This window comes from Bos grunniens, chromosome 2, assembly GCF_055505025.1.
Source record: "Bos grunniens cultivar Pamir isolate PY7600 chromosome 2, Bosgru_T2T1.0, whole genome shotgun sequence".
Lineage (NCBI taxonomy): Eukaryota > Metazoa > Chordata > Mammalia > Artiodactyla > Bovidae > Bos > Bos grunniens.
Window position 1 is genome coordinate 63,841,821 of NC_141166.1, and position 23,738 is coordinate 63,865,558.

General features: G+C 51.9%; 1 protein-coding gene across 8 annotated transcripts in view; it reads left to right on the forward strand.

Annotated features, from left to right (window-relative positions):
• The window catches only part of TFCP2L1 (transcription factor CP2 like 1), a 64,870-nt gene extending 44,815 nt beyond the window's left edge, over positions 1-20,055 (forward strand). For 4 of the 8 annotated variants that reach the window (XM_086349201.1, XM_086349210.1, XM_086349252.1 and 1 more), the window contains 9 exons: positions 765-875; positions 3,321-3,412; positions 5,347-5,395; positions 5,484-5,577; positions 7,622-7,712; positions 8,590-8,693; positions 10,902-11,044; positions 15,498-15,549; positions 16,609-20,055. In XM_086349201.1, coding sequence (XP_086205327.1) covers positions 765-875; positions 3,321-3,412; positions 5,347-5,395; positions 5,484-5,577; positions 7,622-7,712; positions 8,590-8,693; positions 10,902-11,044; positions 15,498-15,549; positions 16,609-16,655 — 783 coding nt within the window. In that variant the 3' untranslated portion in view covers positions 16,656-20,055. Of the gene's footprint in view, positions 1-764; positions 876-3,320; positions 3,413-5,346; positions 5,396-5,483; positions 5,578-7,621; positions 7,713-8,589; positions 8,694-10,877; positions 11,045-15,497; positions 15,550-16,608 lie in introns of all 8 variants that reach the window. The other 4 variants (XM_086349230.1, XM_086349190.1, XM_086349220.1 and 1 more) reach the window with 1 other exon arrangement.
• Positions 20,056-23,738: the final 3,683 nt, after the last annotated feature.

The following is a 23,738-nucleotide window of genomic DNA, read 5'->3' on the forward strand; positions in this document are numbered from 1 at the left end:
GGGCCCTTTGGAGTCTTGATATCTGACCCCACCCACCAGACTGTGAACTCGGGAGGGGATAGTCTTAGTGGTCCAAATGGTCCCCATCAGCTGTGCCTGCTGGAGCCAGCATGGTGGCTGGGTTCCATGGTGGTTCCTCTCTGGTCTCAATGGGTCACTGGACCTTCTGTCTCCTTAATCGTAAATGAGGCTGATAGTAGTACCTGTGAGGCCTGGATACCTGTGAATTCCTCAGGTGCTCTGGGCGCCCAAGACAGGCCATGTCAGGATGGATGTTACCCTGCAGGCAGATTGTAAGCTGGGAATGTGCTTGGAGTCCTAAACGTTAGGGCCAAGGAGGCCTTAGAGGTGGACCGCGAGTGTAGATGGAGCCCTGGCTAACAGTTACTAGTTTGTCCGCTTCCTGTCTCTCTCCATGGGGAACCCAAGGAAGGCTCCTGAGAGGTCCTTTCCATTAGCAAGTGGCCACTGGTAAAGCTCTGCCCCAAGCATGCCTGCCAGAGAAGCTGAGCAGACCCCGTAAGAGTCTCTGAAGGACCAGGAGGGGCTCTGAGCTCCCTTGGGATGGGCAAGGGTTCCAGGCAGGAGGACCATGTGTCGGATGCCTGGGAGGTGAGAGACAGTCTTTCCTGTTTGCGAGACCCTGCTTGGGGTGAGGGGGGAGTGTGCCAGCCTTAGGGGCCGCCCCTCAGCTCTGGATCTCCCCCAGACAGCTGCCTCTGCCAGCTTTGAGCTCATTGGACCCCTGTGCTCTGCACTTACAGCCAAAGGGAGCCGACCGGAAGCAGAAGACCGACCGGGAAAAGATGGAGAAAAGAACAGCCCAAGAGAAGGAGAAGTACCAGCCATCCTACGAGACTACCATCCTCTCAGAGGTGAGCCGGGGGCCTCCTCCTGCGGGTGGGCAGGGGGGCTGTCAGCCGGATCCTTGGAAAAGTGCCCATTTGGGGTGAGTGCTTCTGAGAGTGCTGTTCAGTCCTGGTGTGTTCCCGTGTCTGGAACTGCTGGCATCTGAGGCCTGGTGTCCAGGGACATGTTTTACAAATACCTTCTAACTCTCGGCTGCTGTTGGCGCATTTCACCAGGCACATTTCAAAATTAGGTGTTTTTTTTTTTTAATAGGTAATATATTCATGTGGTCCAAATTCAAAAGATATAAGCATCTCCATCAGAAAATATCTCTCCCAGCACTATCCAGCCTCGGTTTCTCTTCCCCAGGGCGGTAGGTGACCCTGGGTCCTTCTGTATCGGGCCCCACATTCTCTGCGAAGGAAACCAATTCAAACAAGTTTGCCCCATATGTGCTTTTTTCCCCCAACAGTACACACACACACACACACACACACAGTCACTGTTCTAAGGTTGACTGTCTCTATTTCCTGGCATTTCTTATTTGTTCATAAAGAGCTTTCCAGTGCTTCATCCAGCTCTATAGCCTTCTCTGTGTGGACAGCTGCTGGCGGATGCTGGACTGTTCTCAGGCTCCTGCTGTTTCACACAGGGCGCTGTGAACACCTTGCTCATGTGAAGTTCTCCACGAGGAAAGAATGTCTGCAGCTTCTATTCTCAGAGAGGGGGTTGCTGGGTTCAAGGGGGTAACACTCTCTGGCTGTTGGGATGGATATTGGGGTGCTTTCCTCATAACCCAGGTACTGACACCAGCCTGCTCTGTCCTTCCATCCAGGGTCCGTCTGAGACGCTCCCTATCGAAGGCTCCTTTTCCTCTTGTCACGGGCCCTTCCTGCTGCTGCTGCCACATTTACTGGGCTCTGTTTTTGATTTTAATAACTCTTCCCCACTGTGCCCTGTGATCAGGCCAGCTAATAGGTGTTGTGTGAATATTCTGACTTACTCAGGAGGCCCTCCATGGATGCCTGAGGTCCAGTGCTGACCATGGTGGGGTTAAGTCTGTGTGAAGGGTGAGGTCCAAACACAGGGTGGCTCAGAGACCAGTGACTAGGTCCTGTCTGAGGAGCTGTGCATGTATGTGAGGATATGTGTGTGGGTGTGAGAGAGAGACACACACAAGCCATCTGCAGAGGAGTATTTGCAAAAGGAGAGCAGGGACACTAATTTTGCAGACAGATGCACACTGGCCTTTCATTGGATTGAGGCTGACTGTGGCTGAGAGCCCGGGCACAGGAGGAGCCCTGCCCCTGGAAGCTGGTCAGAGCCAGAAATACATGGTGTGGGGCAGCACTTGGACACTTAGCTCTTCCCGGGCTTGGTATATGCTGGTGACATGCCCTGAGGACCCTCCCTGCTCCCCAGTCCTGCCTGTGGCCACCTCTGCTTCCAACCTGGGCCTTAGCCTCTGGTGCCTGCCTCTCCCCTGACTTCCCTGCTGGAGGACAGGTCCCCTAGGTGCTCCAGGCTATGTCCCAGCCCCTCTCCCCAACCAGGTATTGAAATCCCTACCCAATCTGTAACTTTAGGAACTACTGCCTCCCCTCTTGTCAGCTCATCAGTTTTCCTACCCCCAAGGGCTCCAGGATTTGGCACCAACACATTCCAGCCCTCACTCAGAACAGAGTTAAATATTGACCCACCCTGTGGTCAGGTGGGTGATCGTAAGTCTCAGGAATGCTTCCATCTGACCGTGTCCAGAGCAGGGCCATCGCAGAAAAAGGAAGTGGTGAATGCTTGGTCCCCCAACCCCCAGGCAGCACCCACATGTCTAGGCTTGCTTTGGGGGACTCCTACATGTTCATTTAGGCTTCAACACAAGAAGTTCCGGGCATTCAGGGGTCACGTCATTTGTGTTGCTGTGTCTCCCTCGACTCCTGGGTTGAGCAGGATGCCTCAGATATTATAAACACCCATGGAATTGTGCTGGGGACAGGCTGCTACAAGCCAGTGTGGAGGTGCCTGTCCCTGTCATCTGAGGCCCATCAGGAGATGCTATTAGTAATACGGAGCTTCGTCGATGATTATCTTTTGGAAGTGGCCCAGTGCTCCCTGTTTCTTGCATCTACACCCATTTGTCTGCATGGGGAAGACCTGCCTGTGGGCACCTGGCCTGTCCTGCACTGATGAGGTTTCCCTCTTTGCTTTGGCTGCTCGGAAGCTCTGACAGACATGTGTCATGCTTTGCTTGCCCTGGGGATGACCTACTGATGACGAGGTCTCTTCTTGGCTCTATCTGATTTCTTCCGTGTGGTCTGAGCACCCCGCCCATCCCTGGGTACCAGGTCAGTGTGGGTTGGGTGTTGAAAGATTGTGATTTTACACTGAGTGGGAGGGCTAGGGAAGCTGGGCTCATCTCATCTGCAGGTCTGGGTCCTCGGGGACCACTGCCACCCTGTACTGTCTCCCCACAGTGCTCCCCATGGCCCGATGTGGTTTACCAGGTGAATAGTGCCTCATCCCCAAGCTACAATGGCTCACCAAGCAGCTTCGGCCTCGGCGAAGGGTATGTGCACCCTCTCTCCTTTGTGGGCTCTAAAGTGACCACAGGTGTGGACTCATTCCCCAGCTTCCTCTCTGTGTCTTCACTGCTCTTGTAGCCCAGCATCAATTGGGTTTCAGGGCAGTTGACTGGTGTTCACGACCATTTTTAGCATCATGTGTACAGGTTTTCGTGCTTGATTACACTTCTAGAAAGGCCGACTGGTGGAGTAACTAAGCACCCAGCACCCACTCCCTCCCCAAGTTAAGGTGGGCCAGCCCACGAGCTCCTGGGCCACCTCCTAGACAGCTGGGGCCTCAGGAGGTGGACGTCTGGACCCCGTAGTGGCTGGAGGGGCTTCTTAGATCTTGCTGCAGCCCTTGTGCATGGTCACTGGGCAGAGGGGCTCAGCTCAGGATCTTCCCCACCCCTCTGGGTATCCGGACCCACAGCACAGAAGCGACCCACCTCTGGTCACCGGCTCTGCCAAGGCCCAGGCCGTGCTGATTCCAAGGTGACAGATGTGCAGGGGCCAGCAGGCAGCTGTCCCTCCTATCCTGCGGTGTCACTGTGAGGACACTGCCCTCCTATTGGTGGGGTCAGGGAGGATGACAGACGGGTTTAACAGGCGCGTGTAGAACATGCGGGTTGTTTGGAGCCCCTCCTTGGCAGAGAACTTTACTGATGGGCAAGCCAGACAAGAACTTGATTTACTAGGTAAGGACAGTCCTTACCTAGAAGGGGGCACAAGGAAGGGCTGCTGTATTTTATTCAGGCAGTGAAAAAAAATGAAAGTATTAGTCGCTCAGTCATGCCCGACTTTTTGTGACCCCGTGGGCTATAGCCCACCAGGCTCCTCTGTCCATGGGATTCTCCAGGCTGGAATACTGAAGTGGGTTGCCATGCCCTTCTTCAGGGGATCTTCCCAACCCAGGGATCGAAGCCGGTCTCCTGCACTGCAGGCAGATTCTTAACTCTGCACCTTTCTGGGGGCAGATTCCTTCACTTCCTGCAGCCTCAGTTTCCCTACTTCCAGGGGAGTATGAATTCCACATTCGGTCAGGGGCATATATATAGAGTCCTGGTACCCCCAGACCCAGATGACCTGCATCTATAGTCACTGATAACTGCCCTAGGAATCCTTGCTGCAAAGGTCTTTTCTTTTTTCCTTATTGTTACAGTGGGCTTTCCAGGTGGTGCTAGTCGTAAAGAACCTGCCTGCCAGTGCAGGAGACATAAGAGACGTGGGTTTGATCCCCTGCAGGGCTACAGTCCATAGGGTCGCAGAGTTGGACGTGACTGAAGCAACGAAGCAACTTAGTGTATGCACACACACACATACACACTTACATACATAATGTAAATTTTATCGTTTGAACAGATTTAAGTGTCCAGGTCAGTGACATCAGGTCCACTCACATTGTAGTATTACCACCATCCATCTGGGAGGGTCATCTCTGACTGTCTTTCTCTTGGCTTAAAAGCCCAGGTGTTCAGGTTTCTGTCTCCCTTTGGGGGAAAGCCATGAGAAAGATTTTCTCCCGATGGATGCCAAACTATGGGTGCTGTTGCTGCAGAATGGTTCCCCAGGGATTCCTCTGCCCTCTCCTGGGTGTGGTTGGCCCTTTGCCGTCTTCACACCAAGTCCCTGTGAGGCTTGAGGCCCAGTCTCCTTTGTCAGCCTGCACTTCCCACTGACTGGGGCTCGGGGTGGGGACCATGAAATCTGCCCAAAACAAACCCGGATCCTTAGAGGAGGGATGGGGGTGTGTAGCTCATCAGAACCCTTGTCCACACCAGAGGCTTTGCTAAGAATTTCCAGGGACAGAGCAGGGCTCCTGCTTGTATTTTTCTGGAGGACCCATTTTGTTTCCAGCAAGCCCCGGAGCTGAGGGACGTGAAGGGCAGGCCAGCAAGGAGCATCCTGGCTGCTCACCACCTCTCCTCTTCCTTTGCAGCAACAGCTCCCCAACCCACCCAGTGGAGGCCCTGCCTGTGGGCAGTGACGTAAGTGACTGCTGTGGTGGGGCACTGGCTACCTGTTCCCGCATGGGTGAGTGAGCGCCCCCTCAAGGCCTGTCCTCTCTGCCTGCAGCACCTGCTCCCCTCGGCCTCCATGCAGGACGCCCAGCAGTGGCTCCACCGCAACAGATTCTCCCAGTTCTGCCGGCTCTTCGCCAGCTTCTCGGGTGAGCATCTCTGAATGGTTCACAGAATCTACCGGGATCTCAGAACACTCAGCACGTGCTCTGGGCACCCAGGGGCTGTGGTCTGTCCTGGGGACATAGAGGCATGTGGTCACTCATGTGTGCTGGCCCTGGGCCCAGGGCTCAATGGGCGGGCCTGCCCCTGGGGTGTCCACCTGCTCGTGGCTTTAAGGGAGGGCCATTTGGGAGCCTTTTCAAGCTGCTCCTTGCCTGCGGGGTGGGCTCTGTGCCTCCTGGAGAGGCCCCTTAGCCAAGAAGGCCAGAGTGTACTCAGCAAGCCTCCTGGCCTCTTCCTCCCAAATGCTGCTCATCATGCTGTCTCTAGGTAAGCAATGTGGGAGGTGGTGGTGGTGCAGCCAAGGTGAGAAGGGAAAGCTGGCTCTTCCTTCTGTAAAGGCTTTTCAAGCCCTTGCTGATGAGCCCATCAGATAGCAGCTCTGAGCTGGGGGTAGTGGGGGACAGGGAAGCTGAGCCATGAACCTTGCCCCCTGGCAGTCCAGAGTGACAGGGAGTCAGTGTTGGCTGGAACTAGAGGAGTGGCCACCAAAGACATCTGTGGTAGCAGAAGGGAAACAGCACCCCAACAGTCATCTTTGAGCTCAGTTCTTCTTAGCACATCCTTTGTGCTGGGGGTGGACGGGATAAGGGCAGTCAGGCAGGGACTCCAGCCTCGGGCAGCTCTGAGTTGGCGCAGAGGTGTAAACTGCCCATCTCAACGCACTGTGACCCTTCTGTGATGGCCAGGAGGGACTTGGAAGACTGGGAGGGAGGCGGGGCGCCTCCACCTTAAGCAAGGTGTAGTGTAGACCTCATTGAGGAGGTATCTTTGAGGAAATCCTGGAAGGAGTGCGAGTCAAGTGGGTGTGTGTGTGTTGGGGGTGATGAGCTTTCCAAGCAGAGGGCAAGTGTAAGGTTGGGGCCTGTCTGGTGTGGCCACAGAGACGAGGGCCCAGATGATGGGGTTGAGTGGGTCAGACAGGAGGTGAGGTCAGAGAGGGAGGTGCCCAGGGACCTTGGTGCAACAGTGTTAGGGTGTGGCTTTTATTTCCTATGAAAGGGGAGCCAGCGTGACTGCAGAAGTATACCCCAAACTGTACCTAACTGCGGCAGGAAAAGTGGGTAGACGCTGTAACTCTGGGCCACGTGGCTGTTGGCCAGGTTTTAGCAGAAGGCTGATGTCATCCTTGTACCTTGGAAAGTCCACGTGAGCTCAGGGCTGTTGGGGGCTGTTCGGTCTTTGAGGAAAGGACCATGTCCACCAATTATGATCACCCCAAACTGGGAGCACCCACGATGCCCATCAGCAGAGAGAGGGTACAGGCATTGTGGTTTATTCATGTCATGAGTACTCTCTAAAAGTGGGCATGAATGATTTATACTGCATGCAATACAGATGAGCCTTAAATGAAACTTGGAGGGAGAGTCAGACTTAGAAAGGTGCAGTTTCCAATTCCATTCACATAAGTGCCATGTGAATGGAAAACCGAGTGAAACTCCTCTGTGTGTAAGAAATCAGGACAGCAGTTTCCCAGAGGTGGGGAGAGGGATAGTAGCTGGCCTGAGGGGCATGTGAGCTGGTGGGAATGTCCTACCTCTTGATCTGGGTGCTAGGTGCATGGGTGTCTGGGTACCCAGGCTCCCCGGCAGCCTCCAGAGAGCCATGAGTTTCTGCCTACAGGCAGGTACACACATGATCAGTGCCACGTGCTGATAAGATACATCATGGACAGTGATGCTAATAAAAGGCCCGGAGGGAGAGTCAGGCCCAGGTAGAGAGGATGACTAACCAGCAAATGCCTGTCAGTTCTGCTGAGTTTGTGAACCCCGTTGTCGAGTTCTGACACCTCCTGGGCTATGATCTGATGTTGTTTAGCTTTTGCCATTTCTCTCTGTGGGATGCCCATGCCTCCTGAGGCAGAGGCTAGCTCTTCTCTGCCCCGAGTTGGCAGGTACCTGGGGAGGCGGCCATGTAACAGCCTCAGGCCTCAGTCACCATGTAACAAGCCGGCCCCATTTACCTGCCCAGGTGCTGACCTGCTCAAGATGTCCCGAGATGACTTGGTCCAGATCTGTGGCCCTGCAGACGGGATCCGGCTCTTCAACGCCATTAAAGGCAGGTAGGTGTTAGTTCCCACTGGAGGCAGGGTATGGCTGGTGGCCTGCATTTCTCAGCCCCTTGGACACCAGGTGGGCTAACTGGTGGGATCTGGGCTCCTCTGGGGGTGAGTGCAGGAGGAGGTGCTAGGAGTGGGGTAGGGGCCAGAGAGGGTGAGATGCCCTGGGTTGCAACCCACCCTGCCTGGAGGCCCACTCTCCTTCCCTCTTCTTGGCTTGATGTGGGCCTTGGTCTCTGAGTCTCTGCCTCTTGGCTGTGGGTTCTAAGATGCCTGCCCCCTCCTCCCAGTGCAGGGGGTGGGGGGCAGGTGCAGATGGAGTGATCTAAATAGCCACACATGGACAGCACCGCTTTGAGAGTGAGAGGGTATGTCTGGGTTTGAATCCCATATCTGCCTATTAGGAACTTGGCAACTGGGCCAAGCCCTTAACCCCCGTGAACCTCAATTTCCTCATCTGTACAATGCGGGACAGTGGTCCTGGCTTCCCCATAGATGTGTGAGGATGCAGTGAGCTCAGAGTAAGCCGAAGAATGCATTTGCTCTGATTATCACCCTGAAGAACCTCGTATCTTCAGATTGGTGCTACGGGTGGAGTCCACTCTGGGCAAGTTGCAGGTCCTGGGTGGGGGTTGGGAGGTTTGCCCATCCCCGGGTCTCCATCTAGCAAGTCTGCTCGAAGCTGTCAGGGCTCACCTGGATGGGATTCTCTCCCTGACAGCTCCTTCCTCAGAGGAGGAAGGCACTCTGTATCCCCACAACCTTCTTTCTTCCCCCTAAGTCCCTTCTACTGTTCTTTCCACCCTGTGTTCTGGAACATTCTGGAACAACAGAGCTCAGTCCCCCACACCTGCTCCTTAACTTCCTTTCCTCCTGCCAGGAACGTGAGGCCGAAGATGACCATTTACGTCTGCCAGGAGCTGGAGCAGAGCCGCGTGCCCCTGCAGCAGAAGCGGGACGGCAGTGGGGACCCCAACCTGTGTGGTGAGTTGTGGGGAGCCCCTCCCCTGGGTTGGTGAGAAGGCAGCAAAGCAACAGGGAGAGTCCTCTGGCTGAGAGTGTCTCCCCTGATCTGCCTTGCATGCAGGAGGGGTTCTGCTGTGCTTCATCCTGGGATTGAAATGTATAAGGTGGAGATCATCTCTGAGACGGTCTTGTCCCATTTACTGATGTCCCATCTGGGGAAGCAGGCCTGGAGAGGAGACGTGGCCCCCGATGTCACCAGGCTACTCAGGGGAGAACTGGGAGTCGGGCTTTCTGGCTCCCTGGCTGGCAAATGCCACCTGACAAGTGTATTCCCAGGAGTGTGTCCTCCTGTGTTCCCACAGCTGGGTGAGGCTTTCCCATTTGGTTTGGCTAGTGCCCAAGAGAGTCTTAGAGCACCTCTGGGGCACATGGTTCTTTGGGGCTAGCAGTTTTCAGCACCTTGTTTCTGAGCATCTTTAAGCACTGAGTCTGACAAGCTGCCTGGCTCCACCCGCGTGGTCTGAACTCTGCATTGTCTGCAATGAGAGCCCCCCTCCCCCCACCCCTCTCTGCCATGTGCCCCTCTAGATCAGCAAGGGACCCAACACCCCAAGAGACAGGGACCACTCAGGGTTTGCTATGGGGGAAACTGAGGCACAGAGGCTTCCCTGAGAGGCCAGTGTCGAGTGGCAGAGACAGGATCCAAATATCCAGCCCCTGGCAGCTGGTGTCCAGGCCTCAGGGCATGTGTGCAAGAGTCCAGCCCTCCGCCTGCAGTCAGTCTGGGAAGGACAGAGCCTGAGTCTCACGGTTTCTTGTGCATGTGGAAAAAGCAGGCAGGCGCCCCAGCCCACACCCCAAGGCTCAGAGGTCTGGAAAGGGCTGAGGTCTGGCTTCTCGGGGGTGGCAGCTTCGGGATTTGAGCTTAGGCTGACCCACTCAAGGGCCTCACTCGAGAAACAAGATGAGAGGAGTTCTGAGTAGTGGGTGGCTGACTGTCTGCTGTTCAGAGCAGTGCTGGTCACCTCCACATTCCTCCAGCAGCAGGAAAGGCCAGAGATGAAAGGTTACACCCACAGGGCTAAACTGGAATCCCTCTGGTTCTTTGATGCCCGCAGTCCAATTTGTTTGAGGAGTAAAATAAGAAAAAGTGGAACTAGCTCTGAAAAGTTGGGGTGTGGGGGAAAAGTAAAAAGGAATCTTGGAACAGAGATTCTGGGATTCTTACCTGGTTAGTTCAGGAAGGAACATTACCCAGTGACCACATTCTGTGAACAGCGTGTGAAATCCTGGGAAGGCGAGTCTGTGTGTGGCTGGAACCCTGTGGCTTCTGTAACTTCCCTCAAAGGGAACCACTGTGTGTGTGCACGTGCGTGTCCATGCCCTTTTAGTATATGGAGGTGCCAATCAGATTTGTTGAGCCGAGGGTTTCTTCCTTTAGTTGAGGGAGGAGCTTGGGCATCTCTTGTTTAATCTAGTTGTGTTTTAGTTTTTGAGGGACTTGAGGTCCCTGAGACTTGAGGTCTGCCCCTCTTCCCCCCATCACCCATGGGGTTTGCTCCTCCCTAACTGGTTTGGGTTTTGCTACTAGCCTCATGGTCACTGTTATCCCACTGTCTGATGACATTCCTGGTGCCACCTCTTTCACCCTTTTGGGTCACAGTGCTCCAGCTGGGTATTGTTTGTACTGTGGAGGAGGGCAAGGGCCAGCCCCTCTCTCTTCTGCTGTCAGGTAGCAGTTATCCTTGAGTCTCACTCTTGGCCCCTCTTGGAGCCATCCAGTAATCCCTTTAACCAATGGAAGGGGAGGAACGCAGACACGGGATTTCCTCCACCTGCCCATGGTAGGGTACACAGCAGGCCACACCTCAGAATCACTGGAAATCTCTAAAAGATGCAGGTTTTAGCCAGCTGTTCCTCTTCCAACCTCTATCCCCAAACGAGACAGGAATCTTGGGGTCCAGGGTGGATCCAAGGATTCTCCATTTTACACGAATTCCCCAGGAGAGACTGAAACAGGGATAAAGAACATAGTTTGGCATCTTTTCACCTGGCGCTGGACCACGCAGGGGCCTTGTGGCTTCCAGAGGTGCCCCCAGTACGGCCAGATCCCAGAGTCCATCTGGGCTAGTTCTTGGTTCGAGGGGGTGCGGGGGAGAATTGGTAGGTGGGCTGCTTTGAAAGCAGATGCTTGTTCTATAGAAGGACCTGTCCTCCGCCCTCCAGTGTACCACGCCATCTTCCTGGAGGAGCTGACCACCTTGGAGCTGATCGAGAAGATCGCCAACCTGTACAGCATCTCGCCACAGCACATCCACCGGGTATACCGCCAGGGCCCCACAGGCATCCACGTGGTGGTCAGCAACGAGGTGAGCGCTATGGCCCCACCCCGCGGAACCGACCTGGGGCTCTGGGCAGGAGCAAGAAACAGCCCAGCAGGACTTGGGGGTGAATTTAGCCTGAAGATGGGGTTCATCCACCTGCCACCTGCTTTCAGCAGTAGGGTCTGTCGGGAGAGCCTGGAGAGAGGGGTCTGAGGCCAGGACCAGGCTTGGCATAGCTGTCTCCCCTCCACCCTATGTCCTGCCCCCACCAGGTGCCCTGCACCGCTGCTTCAGGACCCTGCCAGGCAGGGCAGTGAGGACGCAGGTGCTCATCGGCGCGGGCGGCAGCCTTGGGGGATGTGAGATGGGCTGGGTTGATGAGATGACCTGGCTCTTAGGTAACAGAAGCGTCCTGTGCTGAGCGGTGAAGGTGCCTGCCGCAGCCTTCCGGGGTCTGTCCCTGGCCACACAAGCCTCTGCAGGGCACAGGCAGCCCCTGAGAGAGGACACAGGTTCAGAACACAGCCCAGCTGTGACGGTGCGCCAGAGTGATCAGATTCCACGGCTGGTTCCAGCGGGGGTCATCAAACGGGTTTGCTGATGCGGTTTAGCATTCCTGCATGTTGTAGAATAGAAGCTTTTGAGTTTGTCCTGTGCTGGACCCTTTCTCTTAGTAATAATGTTGATGATGAGTGTTAGCATTTCGGCAGTGCTCACGATGTTTGTGCAGTCTTCTAAGTGACTCATTCAGTCCTGCCAGCCTCCCTGTGGGGCAGGTGCTGTCATGAGCCCATTTCACAGATAGGAAGCCGGCACAGAGAGGTTGCATAATGGCCCCAGGGTGGACAGCTCATAAGAGCTCAGGCTGTGGTAGAAACACAGGTGGCCCAGAGCAGCGGAGTTCGAGCTTTGAGACGGCAGGCTCTCTGACCACTCCTGAAATGAGGCCTCTGCACAGAGCTGTGCTAATGGGAGCAGTGGCAGAAGGAACCCCAGCCCAGCCTGCAGCAGACCCTCCACCCACTAACGGGCAACCTACTGAGAGTGATGAAGGAAACAGTCCAGGAATGGTGGTAGGGGAGGCAGGGAGAAGGTGTGCTTTGGAATCGAGCTGAAGTCTCCACCTAGACTGGCTCCTCATAGCCAGGTGACCTTGGGCAAATCTATGCAATGTCTTTGAGCCTCAGTTTCCATGTCTCCAAAATGGGGATAATTCTACCCAAAGAGCAGGTTGTAGTAAGGATAAAAGAAGAAACAGTGGCAGGTACCAGGAGATGCTAAATTAGCTAAGCATTTGTTTTGGGGGGCAAAAAGTGTTGGAGAGAGAGCTTTAAATTTGATAACATATAACGTATAAGGTTTTTAAGGATCTGCATAAACTGTCATTATCATCAGTAGCATTACTAATGTTGTCATCATGACTGCCGGAGCTCCCTACACAGGAGTCCTGAGTCCCCTGTTTCATGGGAGTTTCATCCTGGGAGTGGACAAGGTGGTATTTTCCTTCCTTTTTAATTAGAAAGTAATTCACAATTTGTGTAAGAAATCAGGCAGCATAAACCAGAAGGCGGCAAGCATGAAAGGCCCTTTTCTTCCCCTCTCTCTTTTCCTTGAAGAGTTTAGATTAGATTTGATGTGATCAGGGAGGATAATTTTGTGTCTGTGTGTGTCTGTCACTTGCCAAAGTGTGTGTAGGTATGGGTTTTTAAAACACACACCCAGGATCCATTTGAACAAGGGACTTGATCTGTAACTTGTTATTTTTGTCATCAGCTCAGAATTGCTTTCACATTGTCACATTCAAATCTAGGGTGGCTGTTCTTCAGCCCTCATTTCATAGATAAAGCACACGAAGCCCAGAGCTACTGGCCTGAGCACATACTTTAGAATAGCCAGGAAGGTTAAAGCGCCCTGAGCATCAGGCAGTGGTCTGATCTCACAACGCATTCACAACGCATTTCTGTCGTGAAGACAAAAGCCAAGAATTCATGGAACCCTTGCAATGTAACCAGTCCCTTAAGGGGGTTCCTTCCCCAGCCTGCCCCATGCCCCGCTGGAGCAGGCAGTTAAGCCAGTGAAGCAGAGAATAGAACTCAACACCACCTCCGCTAAGTAGGTGACTCTAATTCCTCCGAAGTCCCCTTGCCTCTTAACCTCGAATCAATTGGAAACCTTTGGTTCTTAATTGCCCGGAGCACTGGAGGCAGCCCGGCCAGTCGCACAGCCGGCCCCTGGGGTGCAAGGGCACTTCATTAAACAAGGCAGTTACTGATTAAGCCCGTGTGGGCCCTGCGTCAGGTTTGGCATGCTCCAGTGGTGGGGCTGCCAAGAGTCCCCGAAGGAACCGGCCGGCAGCATAGCGTAAATGTACTTCACGCGTCATTAGGCCTGGGGGAGGGGCAGGGGTCGACAGGTAGATGGATGTGCAGGATTTGGGGCCATCAGCCAGAGCAGGCAATAAAATGTAGGTTGCACTTTTTAATTGGTAAACGGGTTTTGCTGTCCTGTGGGCCAGTGTGTGTGTTGTGGTGTGTTTAGGTAGGTATGTGTATTTTTCATATTCTTTAAATATGTATTGTGAAATATAGCATACATGTTTAGAGTATAGGAAGCTCATTTGTAGAGTTTGAAATACTCAATACCTGCACTCAGGTTAGTGCAGTGTTGTTGGAAGCCCCTTTGTGAACTAATTCCACATTCCCCTCCACATACTGGTCTGAATTTTGTATTCCCTGGTTCTTCCTCAATATATTAATTTCAAATTTGGGAGAATGGCATTGAAACATGTATAATATCATATATGAAACAAGTCGCCAGTCCAGGTTCGATGCACGATACTGGATGCTTGGGGCTGGTGCACTGAGACGACCCAGAGGGATGGTACAGGGAGGGAGGAGGAAGCGGGGTTCAGGATGGGGAACACGTGTATACCTGTGGTGGATTCATGTTGATGTATGGCAAAACCAATACAATATTGTAAAGTAATTAACCTCCAATTAAAATAAATTTATATTAAAAAACAATAAAACTTCATATAAGTGGAATAGGAGTGTATTCTTCAGGACTTACAGTTTGTGGTTCATGTACTTTGAGGAGTGTTGCTGGGGGTCGCGGGCCCTGCTGAGTGCCCGGGTGTGATCAGGTCACAGTTGCTGCTGCTTCTACTATTGAGGGACAGGGGGCTGTTTCTAGCTTTCACTCATACACACGGTGCTGTTCTCAACATCCTTAGGTGTGCTGTGTGTGTGTGTGTGTGCAGGAGGTTGGCTGGGGCACCTGTCTATAGGAGAGATATGTGGGGTCCTCTGTGCTGGCTCCTGTGGACAGTCCTAGAAAGCAGCTGTCTCGATGGATGCCCCCCCAGAGAGGATGCCAGCTCCTATTGCTCTGCATCCTGGTTATATATATATTTACAGCCTCGTTTGACAGACAGGGCCTGGAGACAGGAAGTTTTCTTGTCCAAGGTCACTGGGCTATTAATTAAAGTTCCAGAGAGAGGGGGCTGGTGAATCGTTATTCGGTTCTTGCCACAGGGAACTGAACACACGATATTGTTAGTTTCAGGTATACAGCACAGTGATTTCAGTTATACATCTGTGTGTGTGTGTGTGTGTGTGTGTACACGTGTGCGCTCAGTCGTGTCCGACTCTTTGCAACCCCATGGACTGTAGCCTGCCAGTCTCCTTTGTCCATGGAATTTTCCAGGCAAGAATACTAGAGTACGTTGTATTTCCTTCTCCAAAGGATCTTCCTGATTCAGGGATCAAATCCTCATCTCTTGTGTGTCCTGCATTGGTGGGCAGGTTCTGTACCAGCTGAGCCTCCATACATTAATAGATACTCTTTTTCAGAGTCTTTCCATTGTAGGTTATTATAAGATATTGAATGTAGTTCCCTGTGTAAAGCACTTTAGTTTTTTATCTGGTGCTGTTTTACACACATCTGCTCCTATAATGTGTCCTGTAGAGGGATTGGAAGACCCCATCACTCAGAAAACTCAAAAATGAAAGAAAATCAGTAACAATGGAGTCTTGTATGAAATGTTGACATTTTAATTCCCTTCCAGGGTTCTTCTGTCCTTTACATTCAGTCTTTTGTTACTCAAAACTGTAATTGCGGGACTTCCCCTGGTGGTCCGATGGCTAAGACTCTGTACTCCCAGTGCGGGGGGTCCGGGTTCAATCCCTGATCAGGGAACTAGATCCCACATGCCACAGGCAAGAGTTTGCATGCCGCAACTAAAAAAGATCCTGCATGCTGCAAGTAAGACCCCACACAGCCAAATAAATTAAAAAAAGCAAACAACTGTAATTGCTCTGTCCATTGACTCTGCATCATATTTCCTCCGTGAAAGTAAGACATAACTGTCTTCCTGTGTGTGTGTCAATGCGGCTCCTCTCGTTTCTGATGGTTGTGAGTGGCTGGGCTCTGCGTCACTGAGGCTTTTCATTCTCTGAACTCGTTGCTGAAGTGACATGGTCTCTCTTTTGCCTTTCAGATGGTGCAGAATTTCCAAGATGAATCCTGTTTCATCCTCAGTACCTTAAAAGGTAAAACCTGCTCCTCCCTGCCCTCTCTTATTTAATTAAAGGATATTGGCTTCACCCCCTGGGTTAACTGGGTGAGGGGAGAGCAGGCCAGTGAGTGGGGCTGGGATGGGGAGCCCTTGAGTGAGTGTCACTTGGAAACATCCTCCGGGGAAAAGAAACACACAGTTACCGGGAAACTCAGCCTCGGAAATGTGTGAACTGGAGAGGTGAGCCCCAAGGTCACTGTGAAAGTGAAATCTTGGCCATTCACTGTGTGCTGCATGAACCCAGTGCCTAGGAGAAGTAAAACACATTTGAGTTGCTCTAAAGTATGAGTCTGGGACTTGCCTGATGATCCAGTGGCTAAGACTCTGCACCTCCAATACAGGGGGCATAGGTTCAATCCCTGGTCAGAGGGTCAGAGTCAGGGAATGAAGAGCCCACATGCTGCATGTCCAAAAAAAAAAAAAAAAAGTGTGGGGTCTCCAGGAGGAGCAGGCGTGGAGCACAGTAGCACTTGAGCTTCCAGGCCCCCTGGAATGGGAACCTGGGGCTGTGTGTGGAGGTGGGGGGGACATGAAGGGCCCACCCGAGGAAGGGGTCTGAGAAGGAACTCCTCTACCAGGAGAAAGGGGAGACCAGCTATGACCCCCTCCCCCCAACCCCAGAGGGCTGGGGCAGATGAGTGTGTGGAGTTATACAGGAATGAAAGCCCCTCACTGGGCCATAGACCCTGGACCGTGACAAGGACAGTCTCCTCCCCTTGTTCTCTCGATCCAGCCACCAAGTGCCTTCAGAGACCCGGGCAGCCATCAAACCCACAGCCTCCTTACCCACAGGCCCTTTAGTCCCTGGGTGTTGGGCTGTGGCAGAAAGCCCACTATTAAAAAGAAGCTCACCAAGGCAGCTGAGAAGGTGTGCATTGGGATCTCTGCTGTTATCTTTGTTCTGTGCAGTCTTATTTTGGTGGCCTCTGCCAGCATCCATGCAGAGCGTCTGCTGGTACCCCAACCCCATGGCTCCCAGAAACCGTCACGCCTGCCTTTCTTCCCTTAACACCTCAGTGTTTGTCTCTTGCAGCCGAGAGCAACGACGGCTACCACGTCATCCTGAAATGCGGCCTCTGAGCAGATGCAGAGTGGGCGGCTGCTTCCCACCCCCAGCCCCACGGACCCCCTTGGCTGTAGATATCACACCCCTGGAAGCTGTGGCGAGGAGGGACCTGGCTCAGCCCGTGAAAGCCACAGACCCGTGGAGGCTGCGGGTCTGGAGGGCAGAAAGCCAGCAGCTCCTCTCTCCCCTCCTCTTAGCCCCCAGCTTTGGGACAGTTTCCTGTTCTTTTTCCCAGTCCTTCGATCTGAAAAGGCCAACGGGGGCCATCTGCTCTGAAACCTCTTGCTCCCCTGGTTGGAGGCTAGTTCACCAGGTACCCGGGTGCCACCTGTGCCGGCTCCTTCCGCCCATTCTCCTGCCTCAGAGAAGGCTCTGCCTCTCCCGCAGGCCTTCACCCTCTTCTCTGCTAACTGGTTGGGTCCCCGGGCGGCTGACTACGTGGGGGTGGTTTGAGAGTGTCCTGTCTCCGTGTCGGTTTCCCATCTTGGTGATCCTGGTGAGCATCTGTCCTTCCTGTTCCTGGATAGGCTGGATGGGTGTTGGGTTGACCTGTGCCTTCTGCTTCTTTTCACATCGACCTTGATTCTAAGTGTCTGCTGCTGCTCACAGCCCAGAGGGGGCCTTGCATTTCTCCATTGCTGGGGTAGACACTACGGAGCCACACACACCTGATTCTAAGGCCCTTGGGGAGGAGAGGACGAGGCTGAAAAGACTATTTTTAGGCATATTCTCATGAGTATAAAAGGGAAGAGAACCAAATAATTCCTCTTGGGCTTTTTTTGGGTGTAAGTTTATTTCCTAAGCAGTCTTGAGTAGAGGAGGACTAGGAAGTGAACATCCTGTTGTAGGATCACATGACCATGACTCTCCTGATGCCCAGTCCTCTTGGATGGACTCACCAAATCCCATTTAGAGAAGACCACCAACCTTCCCAAGCTCCCTAGGGATGTTGTATCTTCTGGGCAGGCTCCCCTTTGAAGGTTTCTTTCTTTTCATTTGTAGAGGCTGTGTTTGGGCATTTCTCCTGCATTAGAATGGTTGGATCACCTTTCTTAGATAACCAGGAATTAGTGCCTGTCTCTTGGGACCCTGTGATCTATATTGCTAATGTAGGTTCATCTAACAAAGCATGGTGAGCACTGTGACCAGCTGAGCAGGATCTGACAGCCTTTCAAGTGGAGCTTTTGGGGAATAGCATGCTTTGGGGGAATATAGAGATGATCATAACTGGGTAGACCTTGTTTTAGAGACAGAGAAACTGAAGCCTAGAGGGGCAAAGCCACCTGCCTGATATCACATAGTGATAGGGTAATAATACAGATTTGTCATTAAAACCAGGGCATTTCTGAGAGTGAAAGGAGCTCTGGTAATAATAACGCTTGGACCACAGGTATGATCTACTGCTCTGTAAGGACAGGCTTCTCATTCCCTTCCCATTTTGGGGGTGGGGGGATGGGGAGCATGTAACAGCCTTCTTGAGATATAATTCACATACTATACAGTTTACCTCTTTATAGTGTACAGTTCTGTGATTTTTTTAGTCAATTCACAGAATCACCACAATCAATTTTAGAACATTTTCATCACCTAAGACATATCATGTATATGGAATCATACAATATGTGGTCTTTCGTGGTCTTTTTTTTTCACTTAGCATAGTGTTTTCTAGGGTCATCCATATTGAACACGTATCAGTACTTCGGTCTTTTTATAGCTTAATAATATTTCACTCCATGGATGGACTGCCTTTGTTTATCCATCCATCACTTGATGGATATTTGAGTTGTTTCTGTCTTGGGGCTATTGTGAATAATGCTGCTATGAAGTATTTGTACACAGTTTGGTGTGTTTTCTTTTAGGAATATACATATGACTGGAATTGCTGGGTCATTTAGTAACTCTATGTTTAACTTTTTGAGGAACTGCCAGACTGTTTTCCAAAGCAGCTGCATCATTTTACATTCCCATCAGCAGTGTATGAGGGTTCCAGTTTTCCTCCATCCTCACCAACACTTGCTAGTATCTGGCATTCTGATGATAGCATCCCAATGTCATTTTGATGATAGAAGTGGTGTCTCATTGGAGTTTCAGTTTGCATCTCCCTGATGGCTAATGATGTTGAGTATTTTTTCATGTGCTTACTGGCCGTCTTCTTTGGAGAAATGTATATTCATATCCTTTGCCTATTTGCAGTTGGCTTATTTGTCTTTTTATTATTGAGTTGTAGGAGTGTGTAGAGTTTAGATGTAGGCCCTCTATCAGATATATGAAGTGTCAAACTGTTCGCCACTTCTGGGGCTTGTCTTCACTTTCTTATGATGTCCTTTGAAGGACGAAGGTTTTTAATGTTGATGATCTCTAAGATACCATTTTTCTCTTGTTGCTTGTACTTTTGATGTCATACCTAAGAAACTATTGCCTAATCCAGGGTCAAGAAGATTTATGTTTTCTTCCAACAATTTTTATAGTTTTAGCTCTCCAGTAGTCTTTGATTAATTTTGAATTAATTTGTATTTATGATGTGAAGTATGGGTCCAACTTCATTCTTTTGCATGTAGATAGTCAGCTGTCCCAGCACCAATTGTTGAAAACACTATTGGGGTCCCCATAGAATTGTCTTTATACCCTTGATCATGGCCCCTAATTCTTACTGGATCTTTTTCTCTGCGACATGGGACTGTCATTAGGATGCTCACCTTTTTTTTTTTTTTTTTCAGCCCATGTTTGGCTCCACCAGTTTTACAAATGGCTTTCTCTTCTTTTTTTTTCTGTCTCCCCCTTTCCCTGTTTCAACAGTACCGGGTGACATCACTCTGATGATCTACAGCCTTTCTGATACATGGCTCCACACATCGGTCCTAGGGAAAGGTCAGGATCAATCATTTTCTGTTTTGAGGAAACCAAGTCACACAGAAGTAGAAAAACTTGCCCAAGGTCCCCCAGAACCAGAACTAGATTATTGGTCTTGTGACTTCTGGCATTTTGAGATGTCTACAGTTCACTAGACCCAAGAGATGCCACTTCCCAGGCCAAGTGATGACAGGCTAAAATCTTAATTCTAAAAATGTGGTAGGCTAATATTTTATTTTTATTTCTTCATTCAAAATAAGGGTCCAGTCAAGATCTGTGACCTTCAGTTTGCTGTAGGTGGAGTCTTTCATCTGGAATGCACACTGCATCAGCTCTGCTTACCTTCTAATGGTTATAGTTCAGTCTTGTAGCTTACACAGAAGTAGAAGATAATAAATACCAAAGAAGAATACACAGTCATTTGGTACCAAAATGTTTTAGCTGCCCAATTCAGCAGTTTGTTGCTTCCACAGGGGTCAGAGGAGCTAGCTGCAGGTGTTTGGATTTTGCGTCTTTTTTTTTTTTTTCATTTTATTAAAGTACAGCAAAGCTGTGGCCTTTTCACTCCTGTCCACTGTCTTTCCTGTGTGCTCTGAGTCCAGCGTCTGGGCCTGCTGGACAGGGTGACCCCTCCCAGAACAGTCCCCTCCACCCCCACGTATTCTGAGCTGTGGCTGCTCCTTGGCAGCAACAAATTTTAAAAGGGATCCCCCAAGGGACAGAAGACGTACCGTGCACCAGAGCCACTGTCTTGAACCAGAAACCTACAGTGGAGTGCTTTTTCTCAGTCCATTGCATTTCTTTGCTGGGCAGTTGTCTGCAGGGTTGTGATAAACCTTTTCCTGGTTACCGAGTCTCCCCTTTATAATAAAAATATGGGCTTTGGAATGGGGAAGGGATGGTAGTCCTTTGGAAAGAGCAGGATGGGCATGGAGTTAGAAATCTCAGTGTAAGGTACTAAGCAAAGGTCAGATGCTGTCCTGGTGACCTCCTTCCTCGGCCACCTTGGGCTTCTTGGGAAGAACCATGAACCTAGAAGGACTCTCCCAGGAGCAGAGTGGAGCTGCCTGAGCAATGCGTCACAAGTTTCCAAGTCCAGACCGGCCTCAGGGGCTGGCCTGCATGAGTTAAGGTCTGAAAATCATTAACGAGTTAATGAGCAAAATGGAAGCGCTTCTTTTGCTGTTGTCAGTGGAGCAGAGGGAGGCAGCCCCCAGCAGCTCAGAGAAGATGGAAAAGCAAGTGACCAAGAGCCAGGAGTCCTGGGCTCCTAGGCCCTCACTTGGCGTGCTTTTTCTGCCTCTCTGGGTCTCACCTCTCAGGAGGCTTCTGGGGCTGTGAATGACTCAGGCATGAGTGCGTCTGAGGGGAGCATTCCTTTTTTTCCCTCCATCAGAGTTGCACTGTGGGTGGGTGGCGTGTACATGCGTGCTTCCTAGTGGTACACAGCACCTCAGTGCTTCTGCTTGGACTGGTACACGCTCTGAGGTTGCGTGCATTTCGATGTGAGACACTGCATCTTAGCCATGTCTTTAGGAATCCAGCCTAGCTTGCAGCTGGGGTGACTTGATTCTATCCATGCCCTTAAGAGTGGCCACCAGCTGTTCCCTGCAGCCTGAAGCTGGATTCCTTGTTGGCTGGCTTTATGTCTACGTTACAGACATGCATGTGTGCATGCCTGTGTGTGTGCATGTTCATGGATGCACATGAATCCCCTCCTGTGCCCCTGTATCTGGCATGAGGAGGGCAGCCCTGAGTGTCTTCAGCTCACCTAGACAGAATGATGACTGCTGCTTCCTTTAGACCTTACGTGATGCTCCTGGTTCAGACTCTTGATAAAACTAATTAGGGGACTGTAGCCCTAATTGTGGGGAAAGGCCCATCCTCAGTCCTGCCCTACGGAGCAGAGCAATGCTGGGAGCTGACATCTAACCAGGACCTCAAAAGCAAGGCCCTTGGACTTGGTCTTACTTGCAGCCACCTCACGTTCCCTGTGTCCCCTTGGGTTGCGTATTCTGTGTGTGACGTCATCAGTCAGGCCAGGCAGTAGTAGGAAGTATTTGTGCATCCTCTCTGATCACCTTCCGGCCCCCTTCCCTCCACTCTGTGGGGCAGAGCAGTGCAGTACAAGACAAGCCACCCCCACCTCCTTCCCCAAGGCGAGCCTGAGAACTCCATGCAGCCTCTGCCCAGCTCCCCAGAGCACCTTGCAAAGGCTGGGCTTTCCTCCCTTCTGCTCCTGCGGGGAATGACTGAGTTCTGAGGGTGTGGTCCTCACCTGGCCATGTAGGGACTTTCTAGTGGCAGCATCCCCAAGAAGTATCTCTAAGAGGTAGCTTTGCTGTTCTCTCCAGGACAACTGGCAGGGTGAGGCAGGGAGGGGCCAGCACTGCTTAGTCATGGGCTGAGACACCTGGCTGTTTGGGCAGCCAGGCCAGCCTGTCCCAGGAGGGAGTGTGTGAGCCTGTCCCTGCCTTCATCCTGTGGAGCCCCAGACAGGGATGGGGTGAGGGGTGGTGGCCTGCAGAGGGCTAGCAGGGACCAGGAAGCCTTTTATCGTGAAAAATTTTCAATCCTTCTTGAAAGACAGACCAATATAATTAGTCCTGGTACCCATCACTCCACCTCCTTCACGATCACCCTACACCTGCTCATCAGGGACAGGCCAACTGCGAGCCAAATGCAGCTTCTTGCTGCATTTTGTAGTCTGTTTGATAACAGGGAACACTGAACTCAATGAAGTGAAATGTCATCCTGTCCTCCCCTCCGCCATTCCACTCCCGTTTGTATTGCCAAAACCTGTACTCAGTTATTATAGTTTGAATTTCCTCATCTGAAACATGGAAACTCATTTTCTCTTATTTGCCTCCTTGAAGCCCTTAAAGTCAAAAATAGGTCTCATCCAGCCTTCACAGAAAAACATTGCCCACTGCTGAGCTAGACCTCTGTTACTCTATATGCCCCCTACATGATGTTGAATAATATCCTTGAAAATAAGGGCTTTTAAAAATAATAAAAAATATTTTGTTTGGAGCTTGAAGCAGGAGGATCATTCAGCCAAGCAGTCTTTGAAACCAGACCCCACGCCGCCTGTTAGTCATGTGCCCCCTCCCCCAGACAGTCTTTGCCCCAGCTGCTCAGGAATCATAGTCCTTTGCTCTTGCCCCTTCCCTCCTGCTGTCCATTTCTTGGAGACTTGCTGGGCCTTTGGTCGCAGGGCAGGGTGCGGGAGGTTGTGTCCGAGAGCCGGATGTGGGGAGAATACAGCACCGGCTCCAGGCCCTGGTGGGTGGTGGTCTCTTGACTTAGGTCACTGGGACTTTACCACCCCAGGAGGTGCGGCCTGACCTCCACCTCTACTGGCACCTTGAGGACCTCTAAGCTGCTCTGGGGTCCCCCAAAGCCCCCCTCTACATGTCTGCAGCTCTTCCCCCGACAGAGGGACTGGCTTGTGTCAGCTTGGTGATGGGGAGGATTTCCCTGCCCTCTGCAAGGGTTCCCTGGGCCCAGTGCTCACTTCTGCCCCTGGGAGAAGCCGGCCCATAGGCAGCCTCATGTTGGGGCGGTCCCATCTCCCTGTGGCTTGGCTGCCCATTCTGGGCCCCAGCTCCTTTGCTTCCAGTGAAGATGGCCAGACACTGCAGCCAGCCCTCCGTTAGCACCAACCGCTGATGATGCTGACTGGCCTCACCTGAGCCAGACTTTGGGCTCCGTGCTTTGCCATTGTCCCATTTGAGCCTCCTCACAGCTCTGAGGCCCCGAAGGCTGATTTCTAGTTGAGGAAATCAAGACTGAGAAATCAGATAGGGGCCTGGGTCCTTTGACTATCGATGGGCTGAGCCAGGGTCCCGATCCTGCATCTAGACCTCGCGCACTCTTGTCCCAGATGCACAGGCGAGTCCTTTCATCCCTGAAAGGGGATGCTCACTCTCCTGATGACATCATCCCTGGGCTCTGTGCCCTGTGGTGGGTTGGGGGGTGTAAGGAGTGGGGCAGAAGAGAAGGTCATTGTTTTGTGCCTCCCACCAGCCTTCCCCTTGCTGGGCAACACCTTGGTTACTGTGCTTACCAATGCTCCTGTATAGAAAGTGATTTCTTTTTTAGAAATGTCACTTTGTCACTTTTCTCCAGATGGGGTGACTCTTCTCTTAAGGTGGTGGGCATCTCAGTTGGGGCGGTGTGGCTATCTGATGGGTCAGGTGGGCATGACATTGGGAGGGGTTGTAGGGGGCAGTGGGCATCAAAGC